The sequence below is a fragment of the Lagenorhynchus albirostris genome, chromosome 5, assembly GCF_949774975.1.
Source record: "Lagenorhynchus albirostris chromosome 5, mLagAlb1.1, whole genome shotgun sequence".
Lineage (NCBI taxonomy): Eukaryota > Metazoa > Chordata > Mammalia > Artiodactyla > Delphinidae > Lagenorhynchus > Lagenorhynchus albirostris.
The window spans coordinates 50992757-51010746 of NC_083099.1; the positions used below are offsets into that span (position 1 = coordinate 50992757).

A 17990-nucleotide genomic window follows, 5' to 3' on the forward strand; every position below is an offset into this window, starting at 1 on the left:
CACAACTGGAGTTATTTTGGCAGTTCTGCAAAACATCTACTGGCAACCAGTAGATGTTTTTTGAGGTCTAAAACTTTTTAAACTATGGAGGAGTCTTCTTTAAGAAAAAGAATACTAATTTATAAACACAAAATTACTGTATTCTAGAATTACTATAGCAGTCTCTTCACTTGTCTCCTGTGTTCATTCTCCTTCTAGTCTTATAAGTTTTGCACATGTATAAACTTTAGGTCCCAAAGTGTGTTTGCTTGGAAAAACGGAAATAGGTGACAAATTGAGAGATCCTACATCAATTAAGCTTGGGAAACGCTCATAGAATATTCAGTCTTAGTAATTTCATTATGCACATCGACATAACGAAGGCACTAAGAAGTCCTATATTTTAAAAATCTGCAAAAACTTATCTGTCCATGGAAACCTTTTTTTGTGGAATAGCTATTAGCATTTCACAGACAAAACCCAATTAGGGAAACTCTGATCTAGATTAATCTTCATAAAACATTCATGTATCATGCTTCCTCTCAGATGACAAAAAAACATTCCAAAGTTCACTAATGCCTCCAGGATCAGGTCAAAATGAACCAGGCCAGCACTTCAGGGCAACCCCAATCTGGCCTTATGCTGTCTGAACCTCATCTACTACCTCTTCAAGAGCAAATGGTTTGCTGCAGTGGGTTCTACCATCTTCTGAGCAGCAGACTTATTCCTTAAAGGGGGTACCCAGTTCTGTCTCTCTCATTTGCCAACCTCTCATGGCATGCTGGTCCATACTCTCAAGACTGGCATTTGGTCCTAGACCACACCTTGCGTTGTTAACTGAATTCTTTAACATCACAGCTTCCTCTCCCCCATCTAACTCCTTTTCCAGAGGCAGAGAACTCCTTTTGTCTGTCTCCTCAGTATCCAGGTGTGCACTGATGATCTGACTGTGCAAACAGATGGCACTTAGTAGACATAAACTGACTGAATAAATGAATTAATGAGTCTTGGTAAACTTCCTTTCAAATCAATTGGCTTCGTAGAGTGCAGGCAGCCTGGGCATGTCAGGGATGAACATGTGAGCATGTTGAGAAGTCACTGATCTAGCACCATTTCTACCACAACATCCACTAATAGGGAGAAGGTGAACCAAGGGAGGCGTTTTGTAGGGCGGATATGCAGAGCATCTATCTGCCTCATCAGGGTGGCAGGAAGAGATTACATAAACCAGGGCTTTACCAAAAAACATTAGAAGATGTCTGTATATGCAACACTGGGATAAACCATCTTTCGCTAATCATAAAAATACACAATTCTCAGAAATAACTTTTCAACAGATGCTTAATTAGCATCGGCTAACTTGGATAAGTTGATCACTGAGTCAATTTTAATGCCATCTCAAATATTAAATTAAATTCTCTTATTTTCTTAATATCAAGGCTCCTATTTTATCTTACAGCACAGGTTATTTTTCCCTCTAAGTAGAATAAAATTAAACAGGTTCATAAAATATTCATTAACTTACATATGAATGCATATCTATCTGTGCCTCTAAGTTTAAATTAGTTCTCTCCTTTAGCCTAGGATGACGAAGTATTTGCTGTAGGTAATTCTCTTAAGTGATTTATCTTTTTGATTGTTCTATTATTCGATCTACGGTCTGAAATGTCTTTTTATTTCTTAGATACACACACCTCTCCTTGCACGTAGTACAAAGTAACTGATTTAGGCGTTTCATTTATATAATCATATTCACCAGAATCCATATCCAAATTAAATAAATCCATAATAGTGATGTCAGCAGCAGACTACTGGATCTTCACTTAAGAAATACTTTTAGCACAATAAGTTTAGTTAACATCCATCACTTCACATACTTACAAATTTTTTTTCTTGTGATGAGAACTTTTAAGATCTACTCCCTTAGCAACATTCAAATATACAACACAGTACTGTTAACCACAGTCACCATGCTCTACGTTACATCCCAGGACTTATTAAGAGTAAAATGGGAAGCTGTACCTTTTGACCCCTGTCACCCATTTCTGCACCCCTTCCATCCCACCCTTTGCCTTTGGCAAACACCAATCTGTTCTGTACTTAAACAATACATTTGACGCCGATAGTGATGACTTTGAACAAAAGGCAATGCAATCCTAGTTCTGTCCCTGCACGATCTCAAGACACTTGAGCTGGAGCTGGTACAGGGAGCAGATTGGGTAACTGTGGACTAGACTAGGATTTCAAGCTCCACCTCTGTTGATAACCAGCTCGATGACCCTGGGCAAGTCTCCAAGTTTCACTCGGTCTTAATTTTCTTATTTGTAATTTGAGAATGTTGTACTGGATGTGGTCAAATTTTGTTACTTTAATAAGCAAATTTCTCATTCTTTTAAAAGTGTCTCTAAAAGGCATTTGGTTAATTAGGAACTAAAATTAGATTAAACTATAACTAGCTTCCTAGATGCTAAGTTTTAGCCGTATTCCTGGTGCTTCACTGGTATCAGCTCCAGATTTACTGGGTATCATGTTGCTAGAGTCACTTCAGAAGGAATTACAGGACAAGCCTCTCCTTGAGTGGCCTTTTCTAAAGATATGCATTTATTATACCTATACGAGAGTTTTAACAAGAGGATAAATTGAGTACATTTAAAATAGAAAATACAATGCTAAGTTTTAAAAGGTCTATTTAGATTTGCTTTGGAGTTGTCCTTATTGTTGAAGCCAATAGGCATTTAGTCCCATAAGAGTGATTGTACCCAGTAGTACTTCATGAAAAAGAAAAGCCAGACTTACCTGTACATTAGCATGGACAGACCCAGGCACTTGGTGTTTCAACTCATGGGCTGTTGTTTGAGATTTTGGAAGCAGAAAAGGATAAGAAAGGGACCGATATTTTGGTTTCATAATCTAAAATAAAGAAAAATCAGGTAAAAAAGATTCAAATGAAAAAACAGTTCCAGTCTTCCTTACTTTGTGATTATAAAAAAAAATTCAGGTTCATTTGAAAAAGAAAAAGGGAAAGAAATATTAACAATGGTTGTTTCTAGGTGAAGAGGCAATAGATTATTTATTTTTGTTTCTGTCTATTTCCCAGGGACAGAAAACTCCCTTTTTCCTTCTTTTACCTTTTCGAGTGAGCATTATTGCTTTGTATTTTTAAAGAAAACTTAAATACAACCTGGAGTTATAGAAGTACACAATTGCAAAAATGGGATTATTTTATAAACTGATATTTTTACTACATTGTAGATATCTTGCAACAGCAGTAAAGCACTATATATCATTTAAAAATAATTTCATAGTAAAATGGCATGGAACAATCATAATTTGTTTAACGATTTCTATCAATGAGGATGTCAGCTGTTTCTCATTTTATATGAATTATTAGATGCAATGTCAAGATAAATGACTTACTGAGTAATTTCTTTAGCTTAAATACCTGAAATAGATTTTGAGTCAAAGGTTACATACCTTTAAAAAGTTTTCTGCAGTTGTACCAATTTATCCTTCCAGGAGCAAGGTATAAGACCATCATAGATCCCAAACCCAATTGTAGGTAACTGCAGCGTTTTTATCTTTGTCAGTCCAATAAGTTAAAAATATCCTTTTATTTATTCATTTGCCTCTAAATTCTTGTTAAAAATATTTCCACTATTTCTAAGAGCTCCCACTAACTGTTTATAATGTTATTTAAATGAAAATAAGGGGATACTTTAAGTTGTTAATAAAACTAAATCTTTTTCCAAATTGTAGGGACAAAATGCCTATAAAACTATTTTATTTATTTTATTTATTAAGATTCTATAAATGAAATGGAATCTTAATAACACCTAGACGATAGGTACTTAACTTAGGAATGTTAGGTCAAATTCTTACAAGTAATGAAGACATCATACTAAGGAAGACACAGACTAGAGAAAAGAAAAATGTCTCCATTTTCTCATACTACTCACTTTGCTCAGAACCGCCTCTCAGAAGCCTGTACCAATATGGGCCCAGGGCAGTGCCAGGATTGGAAGGCCTTGCAAGCTCCAGCTCTCTTCCCTGAACGAGGCTCCCATCCCCCTACAGTAGCCCGACAGCCCTCCACGTGACTATCAGCCCCAGCCAGATGCTTAAACGACACTGAGTGTCCCAAGTGTTCAAAGGGTTAAACCATAGGCTGTGATAGTAGCATCATCCCTCCACCCTCTGAATTGTCTGTGGTGTGAAAGTTCAGGAACATTTTCTTTTTCTTTTGCTCAGAGACCCAGGCACTCTGACAACCGGGCACCCCAGAGTGGATGCGTAGCACAGCTGCGGCTACCACAGCCCCTTCTCGCCTCCTTTTCCTGGCCTGTTTCTCTTCATGTGGACTGAATCATGATAAGACCACCTATGTACCTTCGTGAAGTTCCAGCGCTGGATGAAGTGACGGGCCACGTCGCGAGCAGCCTTCCCGTGGACTACAGAGGCGATGTCATGCCATGGCATCCGGGGGGTGGAGTGCCTGTCAATGAAATCTGCCCAGGCGCACCAGGCAAGGTCCTCGCTAACTTATGTGCCCAGAGGCATACAAGCCATCTGACCCCAGCTCTGACCCTGACTACGATATATAGAAGAAAATGTGGTAATGCCCACCGTGTGTATATTACTTGGCTCGGATAGAACAATACCTTTACAGCCAAGAGAAACATAGATCTCACAGTGAGGAACCCAGTCTCCCACGCACCTCTCCCAAATATGTTTCCACTTCACTTACTAGAGAATCACTAGGCAAGGCAGATGTGAGTTGGTACAAATTATTTAAAGCTGTGTACTTGACATTACATTTTTCTTTTTTATCCTGTTGAAATAATGTTAAGCTACGTTCCTATTTCCTGTTAGATATACAAGCACAGTGATAATCTGAAATGTGTTGTTTTAATGCTGGAAGATGAAGATGATACGCAGAAAAAAGGAGATGATCAAAGGAAGGGAACCATCTCCTGGAGAATTACAGACTATTACCCCCCTAAAATATGCCTATATGGAAGCCGGAGATTTCCAACAAGTAAGCTCTATTTCATTTTCTTTTCTTACTCTAAGGAAAAGCCCTTAAGTACATGACTGAATCATAGCTTCCAGTGTTTTACCAAATATTCAAAACAAAACAAAACAAAAGATATTAGATCATGCACATGCATACTTGTTGAGATGCTGACAAGGAAAAGACAAAATATAAGCAGCCACCCACTACCATGGTACTTACCTGCAAAAGGTTTATCAAGTTGAACCCAATCTTTGAAGACAAAATTGCAGTAGTCCTTTCCATGCCAGAATCTGGTTTCCCCATGTAGCTCTCCCACACCCGTCTGCAAACTTTGGATGGAGCCCGTGTCTGTAAATGCAGCAAGACTCACTCAGAGACTGGTTCAGGCGGACCCCAGAGAGGGAGGCTCATCTCTTATTTCTTAAACACCTGAAGACTTCTTAACTTTTCTTCTTAAGCCTCATAACTAGGACGGCATGTGTTCATGAGGCTGTGGACTGACAAGGTTTTAAAACCCTCATGAATTTACTATTAGCGGGTAGTTGGGGCTATAATCAGGTTCATCATTTGGCAGTGAAATTTAATACTTTATTCTCACCATCTACCAGATCACTGGAGGAATGGATCACAGGGTTAACTGTGAATAAAGAACTTGCTAGGAGAGCCTATGAGAGAGCAGTAAAGTCAGGTCAGGTGGAGGAACATGAGATGCAGAGGCCATAAAGAAGTCATGTCCTTCTTTTTCCTCAACCAATATGGTGCACATCTAATGTATAATTCTTGTCTTTTGCATCTCAAAATGCAAGAACCTCAAATTTGCAGACAGCCTGTGTTCCAGCCCTGGAACTGACTAGCTAAGTGACACTGAGCTTCATCTTTTTGGGTCAGAAATCCTTTATGTGTGAAAGGAAACATTTGGCCCAGATGACATCTAAGATCTTTTGGGCTTTAACGTTCTATTTTTTCTAAAATTATAAATGACATCCATAAGAAGTGTAACAACAGACAGAAGCTCATAACCACACAGGCGCAAAAGCAGCAATCCACTGCAGTATTTCACAAAGAACTTTGTCGGGAACATTTTACTTAAGGGTAAATATGTTGACTTAAATAGTTTGTATGTTTATGGAATATGCTGATCACAAAGACAACTAAGCAGGAAAACTAGCAGAACTACAAATCACAAAATGCAGCGCTTGGCACAAAAGAGACACTTAACAGATAGACATTGGATGCAAAAATGCTTGTTGAATGAATAAATGGTACCGCGTGCAGGGGCCACTGAGAGTACCGGACTGGTCTCCCTACCAACACACTGCCCCAGAGCTGTCCTTCTAAAAATGCAGACTCCTTGCTTAAAAGCCTTCTAGGATGACCTACTGCCTAGAGGGGGTCAAATCCTAAGGGTTTAGTATGCACAGAGAGCTCTTCTCAAACTGCTGACAATCTCTCTTTCTGGTCCTTGTTTTCCTCACACAGCCCAGACCCCAGGCACACCATACTTCTCACTGCTTTTGACAGGCCTGGCTCATCATGAAGTTGGCACATTATTCCTTCTGCCTAGAAGGTTCTTCCCTCCCTCTTGGTCTGAACTCATCCTCCTTCAAGAGCCGCATTAGCTGTCATCTGTCCTAGAGACACCTCCCAGATCCCAGCAGGGAGAGGCAGTCCCTAGCACTGCTGTAGAACCATGAACAGTTGCACACCTCGGGGCCTCTGACTCTGTGACCCAATTGTGTAAGGATGCTCCTCCCTGCTCCCCACTCACTCATCTATAAACTTTGGGGTGGGGAGTATGTCACCTCAGTGCCTGGTATAGCTACTGGCAGTCAGTAGGCAATCAGTAAGTATTTGCAGAGCAAAAGTTTTTAAACAATCACCACACATACTGCTAGTATTCTATCTCAGACTGAATAATTAACCTCCAAAGGGTATTGGAATTTTCTGTAAAAGGAAAATGTCTTAAAATGCTAACAATGAACAAAACTCAATAATGTTAAAAATAGAATTCTGTTGATTTCTCCCAGTGATTTATTTTCCTGCTCTCTAAGACTGAAAGGCCAAAGTACTGGTAGGTCTATTTGCTCACCTGTAGGCTCTTTATAGTAAGCATGGCACTTTGTTTATTAAAAAAACAGGAAAAGAAAAAAGGGACAAAGAACGAGATAAACAGTGGGTCAATTCTCAAATATATATATATATATATATATATATATATATATATATATATATATATAAAATTTGTTTTCATCAATTGAGAAACTCCAGGCTAAATTTTTATATGTATATACATATACTTGTTTAAAAATCTCACCTAATAATCAGTTTTGATAAGAAAAACAAAGCAAATTCTTAGTCTCAGATAATGATCTTGGTGCTAATTGAATTCAACCTGCTCATAGTTCAAATTTGGTTTTGGTTTTAGTCATGGCCAAAACTAGTCCAAATAAATCAGGGTCCTCCTCAGAACAAATGAAATAATATTAAGGCTAAACAGAACAAAATACTCCTACTTACTGCGATTACTGCTCAGAACTGCATGAACACGTACGAGCAGGAAGGGAGGACTTTTTACATCAGCAATGCTGACCTGAGGTGGTTCTTATTAGTCTATATCTGGCTCCCAGTTGATTTCATAATTGCATCTGCCTTGTCTTTTGGCACCGGTTTTTCATGCCAGTTTACTGCAAGCCTCATCCATCGGTGGCCCAGACTCTGGCTGCTGAAGTACATGAAGAACTTTTTTTTTTTTTTTTTTTTTTTTTGGGGCATGCGGGCCTCTCACTGTTGTGGCCTCTCCCGTTGCGGAGCACAGGCTCCGGACACGCAGGCTCAGTGGCCATGGCTCACGGGCCCAGCCGCTCCGCGGCACGTGGGATCTTCCCAGACCAGGGCACGAACCCGTGTCCCCTGCATCGGCAGGCGGACTCTCAACCACTGAGCCACCAGGGAAGAGGGTATTTTCCTGCCCCTCACCCAGTGTCTTCTGACTTTGCCACATCCTCCTGTTTTTTCTCTCGTCTCTTGGCTTCCAAGGCTGCACTCCTCTACCATTACTCCAACTCACCCTTCTTGATCTTCTTTCCTAGCTCCTCCCTCACAAGGTTTTCCCCAGCTTTCCCCTAAATGTACCCCTGTAGCCCTGGCTTCTCACTGGGGCTCTAGATCTACAGCCACGTCCAATGCCTCACTTGACCTCATCTACCTAGTTGTCCCACCAAACTATAAACTCATGCGTAACACTAGAATCACCATCATTCCCACAAAATCAAGTCTTCCCTTGAGATTTCTGCTTTCTGTTCATGGTTTCTCAAGCAAAACCTCAGAATCACCTCTGGCTCCCCTCTCTTCTTCACTGTCTTCTCCACCCACCTCCCCATCACCCTTCTCAAATCCTACTGAAATTTGCGGATTCTTTCTTCTGAAAAAAGATTCTCTTATTCACTTCATTCTTGGGCCCACTGGAACAAGCTAGTCAGACTCCCCATGTCTCTAGTATGACCTTCGTAAAATACCACCCTTATTCCCCTACCCTTCCCCTCCACCCCCCACCCCCTCCAAATTCCACCTCCCCAGGGATTCTCCAGCATTTAAGGAATGAGGGTCAATGACCCAGCCTGACTTTCAAGACTCTCCAGATATTGGTACAATTATATCCCACCAGCCCAATCCATACAAATTAACTACCTATCAACAGCAATTCCAAAACCCAAAAGCTCTGAAAATCCAAATGTTTCTTCACGGCTCATTTGTTAGCAAAACCTGACGTGAACTTGAGGTTATTATCTTTATTTATCCCACTTGATATTGCACGAATATAAATGATTTGCTTATAGGGTATTTCCTGGACTTTGCCAGGAGTGTAACATAATACAGAGTACAGGTATTGTATTACCTTTCTAAAATCCAGAATCTTCTAATTTCTTTTTTTTAATTGAGGTAACACTGGTTTATAACATTATGTAAGTTTCATGTGTATGACATTATATTTCTATTTTATATACACTACAGCATGCTCCCCACCAAAAATTTATTCTCCATCCATCACCATACAGTTGATCCCCTTTACCCATTTCACCCTCCCTCAATCCCTTCCCTTTTGGTAACCACTACTCTGTTCTCTGTATCTACATAATTATTTCTGTTTAGTTTGCTTATTTATTTTGTTTCTGTGTTTTATTTCCTTGTCTTTTACATTCCACATATCAGTGAAATCACATAGTATTTGTCTTTCTCCGTCGGACTTATTTCACTTAGTATAATACTCTCAAGGTCCATTTATGTTGTTGAAAATGGCAAGATTTCATCTTGTTTTATGGCTAAGCAGTATTCTATTGTATATATTTACCACATCTTTACCTATTCATTCACTGATGGGCACTTAGGTTGTTTCCATATCTTGGCTATTGTAAATAATGCTGCAATGAACATAAAGGTGTATATATCTTTTTGAATTAGGTTTTTATTTTTGTATTTTTTAGGTAAATACCCAGAAATGGGATAGCTGGATCATACGGTAGTTCTATTCTTAATTTTTTGAGGAATCTCCATACTGCTTTCCAAAGTGGCTGCACCAATTTACATTCCCATCAACAGTGCACCAAAGTTCCCTTTTCTCCTCATGGTCGCCAACACTTTTTATTTTTTCCCTTTTCGATAACAGGCATTCTAACAGGTGTGAAGTGACATGCCATTCTGGTTTTGGTTTGCATTTCCCTAACAATTAGTGATGTTGACTATCTTTTCATGTGTCTGTTGTTCATCTGTATGTCTTCTTTGGAAAAATGTCTCTTTAGCTTTTCTACCCATTTTTAATTGGGTTGTTTTTTGTTGTTGTTGAGTTATACTAATTCTTTATATATTTTGGATATTAACTGCTTATTATATATATCATTTACAAATATCGTCTCCCATTCAGTAGGTTGTCTTTTCATTTTGCTGTTGGTTTCCCCCTTTGTTGTTGGCATTTCTCATATGTGTGTTAAGATATAACATCTACCTGGAGTGCCTGTTTCTCTCCCTTCTTAGTCTCTACCTACTGAATTTCTGCCTATATTCATGGCCAGTTCTGAAACAGGTCCCCAATGAGTTATATATATATATATTTAAATCTCTTGGTTCTTGAAACTTTTTGGATTTTGGCATTGTGGATCAGGTTTACGGTTGTGGAGAAGGCTTCGCTGACAACTCTTGCCAGAGGATATTTCCCCCTGATGAATTACTAAGGCACTAGGTTAGTAATACCACCACTTACCTATTAGACAATAAGCTCTTTGAGAGTGAAAATAAGTGTTATACATTCTACACCACTGAAAACAGAGTTTAGAAATGACTTAACCTACTGTTCATTATCCCTTATGATTAGATATCTGAGTTTGAAACACTTGTCTCAACTAAATGGCAAGAATTATTTTCCCCATCAGCCATATATTAAATCTTGCTTAAAAGGAAAAGATTAGCAAACAATTACTGAATATAAGAAGAATAAAATTCAACTCTTTTGGGCTTCCCTGGTGGCGCAGTGGTTGAGAGTCCGCCTGCCGATGCAGGGGACACGGGTTCGTGCCCCGGTCCGGGAAGATCCCACATGCCATGGAGCGGCTGGGCCCGTGAGCCATGGCCGCTGAGCCTGCGCGTCCGGAGCCTGTGCTCCGCAACGGGAGAGGCCACAACAGTGAGAGGCCCATGTAACACAAAAAAAAAAAAAAAAAAATTCAACCCTTTTAAAATAACTGTATCAAAGGAACAATGTGCTTGAAATTCTCCCTCTTGCAACATAATTTTAAGAGAAAAAAAATCTTGAAGATGGCTGAGTGATTTTGAATTAAAATATATACTATAGAAATCTACCATAGTTACTAATCACATTTAAGATGAGCTGATTTTAGTGCAGTTTTTTCTACTTAAAAACCCACAGTGATCTTGCGTGTACACTCTGTGTGCAGGAAGAAGACCCAATGCAGCCGAAAATAAAAATAAATAAATAAATAAATTTATAAAAAGAAAACACAGACCATAAAAAAAAAAAGTATGGAAAACAAAGGAAACCATGATGAAGCATAAAAAACAAAAAAAAACCCGGGCTTCGCTAGGAGCCCCGTTCAGCCATGGCCTTTTCCATTCAAGTGAAACATTGCAGAGAAGTTAATCCAGTTCATATCTTCAGGAAAGGAAGTTATTAACTCAAGTAAACATTCAGTTTCAAACTTATAATGAAGAGTCACTCTGTGCTTAATTTGGGTTTCAAGTCCTATAAGACAATATAAGTTTAAGTCATTACATGATTTAAATGTAGAGCTGTGCTCTTTAAACTTCCTTCATTATTAATAGTAGAACTTCCTTTTTTTTTTCCCAATACAAATTCACATGGCAGTCCAATATATAAAATAATATATGTGGGATTTTTCTGGTTGACACAGGTACCAATAGAGGTAGGAGGGTCCGGGGCCTTCAGGTACCAATAGAGGTAGGAGGGTCCGGGGCCCTCAGTATTATCCTCAGAGCCCCCCTGAGAAACACCAGGATCCAAGAAATAGACTTTGCAAAGCACTGCGCCAGAAGGACTCAACTATCCTTTGGCTTTCCTATTTAAGTAAATTAACTTTTTTCCTATTAAAAAATTAAATTTGTAACTTAATGTAGCTAATGGAAAGAGTCCTCTCCATCCCCCACATCCCATATGCAGTCCATCAGCAAATGTTGTCAGCTCCACCTCAAGATGTATTCAGTACCTGCCTGGTCACTACTTGCCACCCCTGTCTGCTCTGAAGAAAACGTTTGTAAAAATGCAAATCAGACCTTGTCTGGCCTTTGCTCAAGAAAGACCATCTGATGGCTTCCTTTTTCACTCAACGTATAAACCAAAATTCTATAAACTACCCAAGCCTCTCCAACTTCGCTCCTATCATTCTCCCCTAGCCCACCCGACTTCAGCCACTCCTGGAACATACCAATCCCCTCCTGCCTCATAGTCTGCACTTGCTACTCCTCCTAGCTGGACTCCCTCCCCACAGACATTATCTTATCCTGATTCTTCTCTCCCTTTTGATCTTTCTCGAAAACTCACTTCATTGGAAAAGCATTCTCTGACCCCCTCCCCATATAAAATAGTAACTCCTCCCCTCTGCCCTTCCCCCCTTCCCCTGCTGTACTGTTTTCCATGATAATTCTTACCGCCTGACACGTTGTGTTTGATGATCTATTTGTATATACAATTCCCATCCTTACTCTCCTACTAGTTAACAGAATTTTGTCTGTGCTGTTCATTCCATCTCTAGTATCTAGAACAGTGATTGACATAGGAGCTCAGTAAGTACTTATTTAAAGAACAAATGAGTCATATACATTTATTTTTGTATCCCCACTTACAGTTTTTTTTTTTTTTTTTTTTTTTGCGGTACGCGGGCCTCTCACTGTCGTGGCCTCTCCCGTTGCGGAGCACAGGCTCCGGAAGCGCAGGCTCAGCGGCCATGGCTCACGGACCCAGCCGCTCCGCGGCATGTGGGATCTTCCCGGACCGGGGCACGAACCCGTGTCCCCTGCATCGGCAGGCGGACTCTCAACCACTGCGCCACCAGGGAAGCCCCCCCCTTACAGATTTTAATGATTGTGCAATTCCATCAAGGGAATGAACTGCTCATTATGTTCTCAACCATCCTCCATCCTTTACTCTTGGATTTTAGGTTGTTTACTTTCTCTCTTCTCTCTCTCTCAATAAAAAACACTGCACTGGACGTGTATCCAGTTTATTAGGGAGAGGATTTCCATCAACACCTGAAAACCACCCACATTGCTGTCCCTAGTTCACCACTATGGTGATCACCCCTCTCAGCCTGCCATCAGCCTGAATTACTTAACGTAGTCTGCACCCAGCTTGCATCTTCTTTTCCACTTGCCCCCAATCCTGTTGTCAGCAACACTATCATTCAGTCCCCTTGACTTCATGTTTCACAACTTCATTCCTCCATCTCATCATCAGTTCTAACGCAGCAAAGCCACACTCTGGAATTACAAAGCAATACCTGGACCTGTTTGCAACCTTTTATCTTTAATGTCTGCCCCGGCATGCACCCCTGACCTGGCTCTCTGGACTCCCCAGTGCCCTGTCTCAGGGCTATGACGCTCTACGGAGCACAGGAATTACTGTGAGCTATCACTGAATCCACCTAGGCATCAAGGACTAGCTGTATGCTAAATAAAGAAAATGTCTCCCCACATATGCTCTTCTCCATATTTTAATATATATCAATGTTGTTTACGTATTTTATATCAATGTGATTTAAGACAAACAAATTTACTTAACAGTTACATGGGAGCTTTAGTTCACTATATACAGTTAATCAGTTTAAAAGTTGCAGTCTCTCCAGACTACAGAATGCTGGAACCACTGCTCAAGGTCCAGCTTAATGTTCAGGGTCATCAGCTCCTGACAGCCACAAGTGACTCACAGCCAGCCATGCTAGCTGGGCTCTATCTCAGCCATCTCCTAAACAGTACATAGAACTGTGGCCTTAAGAATTTAGCCCAAAGGTTCTGATGTAGTCATCTGCATATCTGCTAAATCACAAGTCTGAAGCATGACTTCTGGGAGACTGATAAACTAGAACTTCTCTGGGCACATCACTTATCATCTCTAACCCTGCCGTTGGTTCCTCTGTAAAAAGGAGATAACGCTGTTATTACCAAGCCCCACAGGCGCTCGGGGCAGTGAGCGGCAGGGTCTGCACACAATAAACGCTAGCTTACAATTTTACTATGGTTGCTGTTTCTGATGATGATCACTTGTTACTAAATCTGATCCAGCCAAATTCCTCTTCATTCCACCATATTTTAGGCCCTGATTAATTTATTCGAGAACCTAGTTCTTAGAGACACTTATCAGATTATCCATTCTAAAAGTATACGTGGGGTGAACACTGTGAGAATGGAAAGCCGATCCAGAGACACGGTCACTCTGCTCATGCAGCAAAAGCTGAAGCCTACAGAGACCGCGGCGCTTCACACGTCACTTACCAACGTTAGGTCTAGTGAGCCCCTGCTCAGACACACTGGAAGAGCGAAAGAATTTCAAGTGGGGCTTTAAACCATGGATTAAATTCTGACGACTCCTACAGTGATTATAATCACCTGGAGAAAGTTGAGAGTTCTTTCTTTACAAAGAGATATAGATATATAGATATATATATAAATATACCAAGTTTTCTAAACTCAGAAGCAGTTTCAATCATTTTAAAAACAAGGCAAGGCTATAAAATCAGTCACAAATTCTGTGCAACAGAAAACTCTAGAGCTTTAAGACAAATCTTAAAGAATGGTAAATTTATAAGAGGTAGAAAATCTGATGTTTGAGGATAAAAGCTGGGTGTACTTCTGGATAGAAAGAGACATGAAATCTCTTATATGAAAAGTTTATAAAGTACACCTAATACTTTTCTTTTTCCTTTATAACTTGGCATTATTTTAGAAATGCTTAGTCATTCTGCAACCATTAGAAGCATGAATTGTGGCTGTTATGACTCGTGATGTGAATAAAACAATAAATCTGTTCTAAAATGGGTCAAACAGAGCCATGAAATGGCATGAGACTGAATAGGATGATATAATGACTTCTCGGCATTGTTCACTTTACTCCATTATAGAAGGACAAGTTCGGCAAACAGGTATACAGTGTCTGGCTATGGAGGAACAGAGCACAGTTGAGATAAATTCCAGTGCAGACGATGACTTACTGGAGGCGCTGTCAATGCTGCTGATGCTGTCTGTGCTGCGTAGGTGGTGTCTGTGCAGCTGCCTGTAGAGGCTGAATCTGGAGAACTTTCTGGGCTTTCCTATTCCTTTCAGTTTTGAATCTGCATCATCAACAGTCTTCAGGACAGGCAGATTTTTGTTAGATTCGTTTTTATCTTTGAGGCATAAGGATTCCATAGACTCTGTTGTTTCAGCCTGAGAAAATTATTTAAAAAACAAGAAAAAGAAAGAGAAGAAAAGAAACTGCATAAGATAAGCTGCGCTGTGGCCTTTTAATTCCAGTTTAAAGTTTACACATGACGAAGGCTCCCTAAGAGACACACAATAGTATGTGTGAGGTCAGCCACAGGGCAGTGGGCGATCCTTGTGAGCTGTTTAAATACTTCCAAAGGGATACCAGGAAGTCCATTATAGTTCCTCTTTCACTGGGCCAGAAGTTTCATGTCAATTAACTTTTTGGTTTCCATTACAATTACATGAGTTATACTCACTGTTGAGCTACTGAACTTCTTCTGATAAATATTAAGTAAGCGATGCTTTTTCTGTCAATTATTTTCCCCGTTACCTTTTCACTAAATCTCTGTTTTCCCAGAAAAGTCACCAACATGGACAGCAGTAAAATAAGATGGAGCCCATCAAACTTTTCAATAAGCACATTGATATTCTGGCAACCATTCGCATTGAAATAACAAGCCACAAATATAGGCATATAGAGACTTTGGCAGCTCTTGATCTGAAAGATACTTTGAGAAGTTATTAACCTCCTGCTTTCAAACAGAATTCCCTGAATGACTCCAGACTGACCTATCCTAGTTTTGTATGTTTGTAAGAAGGAAGATTTCGAAAACCTTGGCAGCTAACTGTAATAAGGTTGCTTCTTTAACTTCAAGTCCAATTTTGCCGCACATTTTTGTTTATGAACTTTTTTCCCAAATAGGAACTAAATCTTTAATTTAAATGGAAAGCAAAGGAACTGACTATGAGATAGCAAATGCTCTATCAGATCTGTTTTCTCTTCTTACAAGAGAAGAAACTGAGATTAACAGATGCATAGTTACAGACTCACTAAGTGGTATCTGAAACCAGGTCTGTGTTGGACTCAATGTTCTCTACCTCTCCAGGGATAGGCCACCTCTCATTCAATCCATCAGTCAACCAATCACACTATTAATACACACTTATACAAACTGTGTCCCTTATATGCAGTTCCATAAAGGTGAAATTTACTAACTGTGAGGGAAACCAGAGAAGGTGCCCCGATGACGCGCTTCACGCTGCCCACGTCCGTGAGTCTGTGTTCGTTGTCATCCCACCTTCCATAGGCCAGGTCAATCCCACCCACAAAGGCAACCGACTGGTCGATGATGATGAGTTTCTCGTGATGAGCCCACAGATATACACTGGATGACACATGATCTGGGTGCCTCATCACCTTGAGAGGAAAAAAACCACACACGTAATATGCTTTCTAAAATGTCTTTCATATTATAATAAAATAGGTCTGTTTACTCCCCTGAACAACATTGCCTACAATTCAAATGCTAAAATGTGCTATCTATACATCAAAGAAAATCCCCAAACTTCTAATTTTATCCTCAGTATTTAGCAGAGTATTTATTTATTTTATCCTCAGTATTTATCCCTGGATACTTTTCAAAACTCCCCTGACCACCCTGGACCCCTCACATATGGGGGAAGCTGCCCTTTAGCTTGAAATCTGGCCACATATTTCAATAAAAGCCAGTTCAATGGAATAGCAGATTCCCTTTTCCCCCAAAAGGGTTATGTTATATGTTATATAAAAAACACTGAAACTTTTTAGCCTACATCTCTCTCTGACAAAATTTTTTAAGAAGTATATTGATATTTTGGCAGTTATTAAGTTGAACTAGTAATCATATTGATATAGGGATATAGATGTTTGGGCAGCTCTTGATTTTAAAGGTAATTTAAGAAGTTATTAACCTCCTGGTTTCAAACGGAATTCTCTCTTAAATAATCCCAGACTGACCTATTTTTGTATGTCTTTAACTAGAAACATTCCAAAAACTTTGGAGGCAACTTTATTTTTTAATAACATGTTTTTATTGTGGTAAAATACACATAACATAAAATTTACCATATTAACCTTTTTAAGTGTACAGTTCAGTGGTGTTAAGCATATTCATATAGTGCAACCATCACCACTATCCATCACCAGAACTTTTTATTTTGCAAAACTGGAACTCTATACCTATTAAACAAAAACTCCCTGTTCCCTCCTCCTCACAAAATCCGGCAACTACCATCTACTTTCTGTCTCTATGAATTTGACCACTCTAGGTCTCTCATGTAAATGGAATCACACAATATCTGTCTTTATGTCTGGCTTATTTTACTTAGAATAATGTCTTCAAGGTTCATCCATGTTTTAACACATGTCAGAATTTCCTTCCTTTTTAAGACTGAAAAATATTCCATTGTATGTATATACCAATCCATTATTGAGAGTATGATATTAAAGTGTCCAACTATTATTATAGAACTGCTTTATTTCACCCTTCAATTCTTTCAATGTTTGCTTCATATATTTTGATGGTCAGTATTAGGTATGTAAATGTTTATAATTATTACATTTTCTTGCTGCCTTGAACCTTCTATTAATATATAATATCCTTCTTTATCTATTGTAAACTTTATTGATTTAAAGTCTATTTTGTCCAATATTAGTATAGCCACTCCTGCTCTCTTTTGGTTATTATTTACATGGAATATCTTTTTTTAATCAGGTGAAATATATAATCATTATATACTTTAAGCCTGCTGAAGATTAATTCATTGTCTTGATGTAGCTCAGTGACTGGGCGACAATATTTACTGATAGGCTTCAGGTCTTTGGTAAAATATCAAAAGGCTTTTTTCAAATTGCTTATCATGCTTATTCACTTTACTAGTACTGTATACAAAGTGCTTTTAAGGAGAGCACTTTAAATCCTAAAGGAGCTCTCTTTGTTGCTATCAGTGTTCAAGGGATATCCCAGGGAGATCACATTTAAGAGGTTCCAGGATAACCTTAATGAGGAGTATAGAAACCTGACAGGGCTCTTAAAACAACTCTAGGAAGAATGTTCTTGGCTAAATTATCAGGGTAAGAGAAGCAGAAATGAGAACTCTGCTGACTCCATCAAGATCAGAAGTATAAGAAAGTATAATTATTTTATTTCTGAGAAGTTCACAATATTATTGATTCAAAATATACATTAGGGAATTC

General features: G+C 39.2%; 1 protein-coding gene across 4 annotated transcripts in view; it reads right to left on the minus strand.

Moving 5' to 3' along the window:
• Positions 1–17990, minus strand: part of PLD1 (phospholipase D1) — a 203876-nt gene that overhangs the window by 61829 nt on the left and 124057 nt on the right. For all 4 annotated transcript variants that reach the window (XM_060150004.1, XM_060150002.1, XM_060150001.1 and 1 more), the window contains 5 exons: positions 15972–16172; positions 14722–14935; positions 5213–5341; positions 4366–4484; positions 2776–2889 (listed from right to left, as the gene is read on the minus strand). In XM_060150004.1, coding sequence (XP_060005987.1) covers positions 2776–2889; positions 4366–4484; positions 5213–5341; positions 14722–14935; positions 15972–16172 — 777 coding nt within the window. The remainder of the gene's footprint in view (positions 1–2775; positions 2890–4365; positions 4485–5212; positions 5342–14721; positions 14936–15971; positions 16173–17990) is intronic.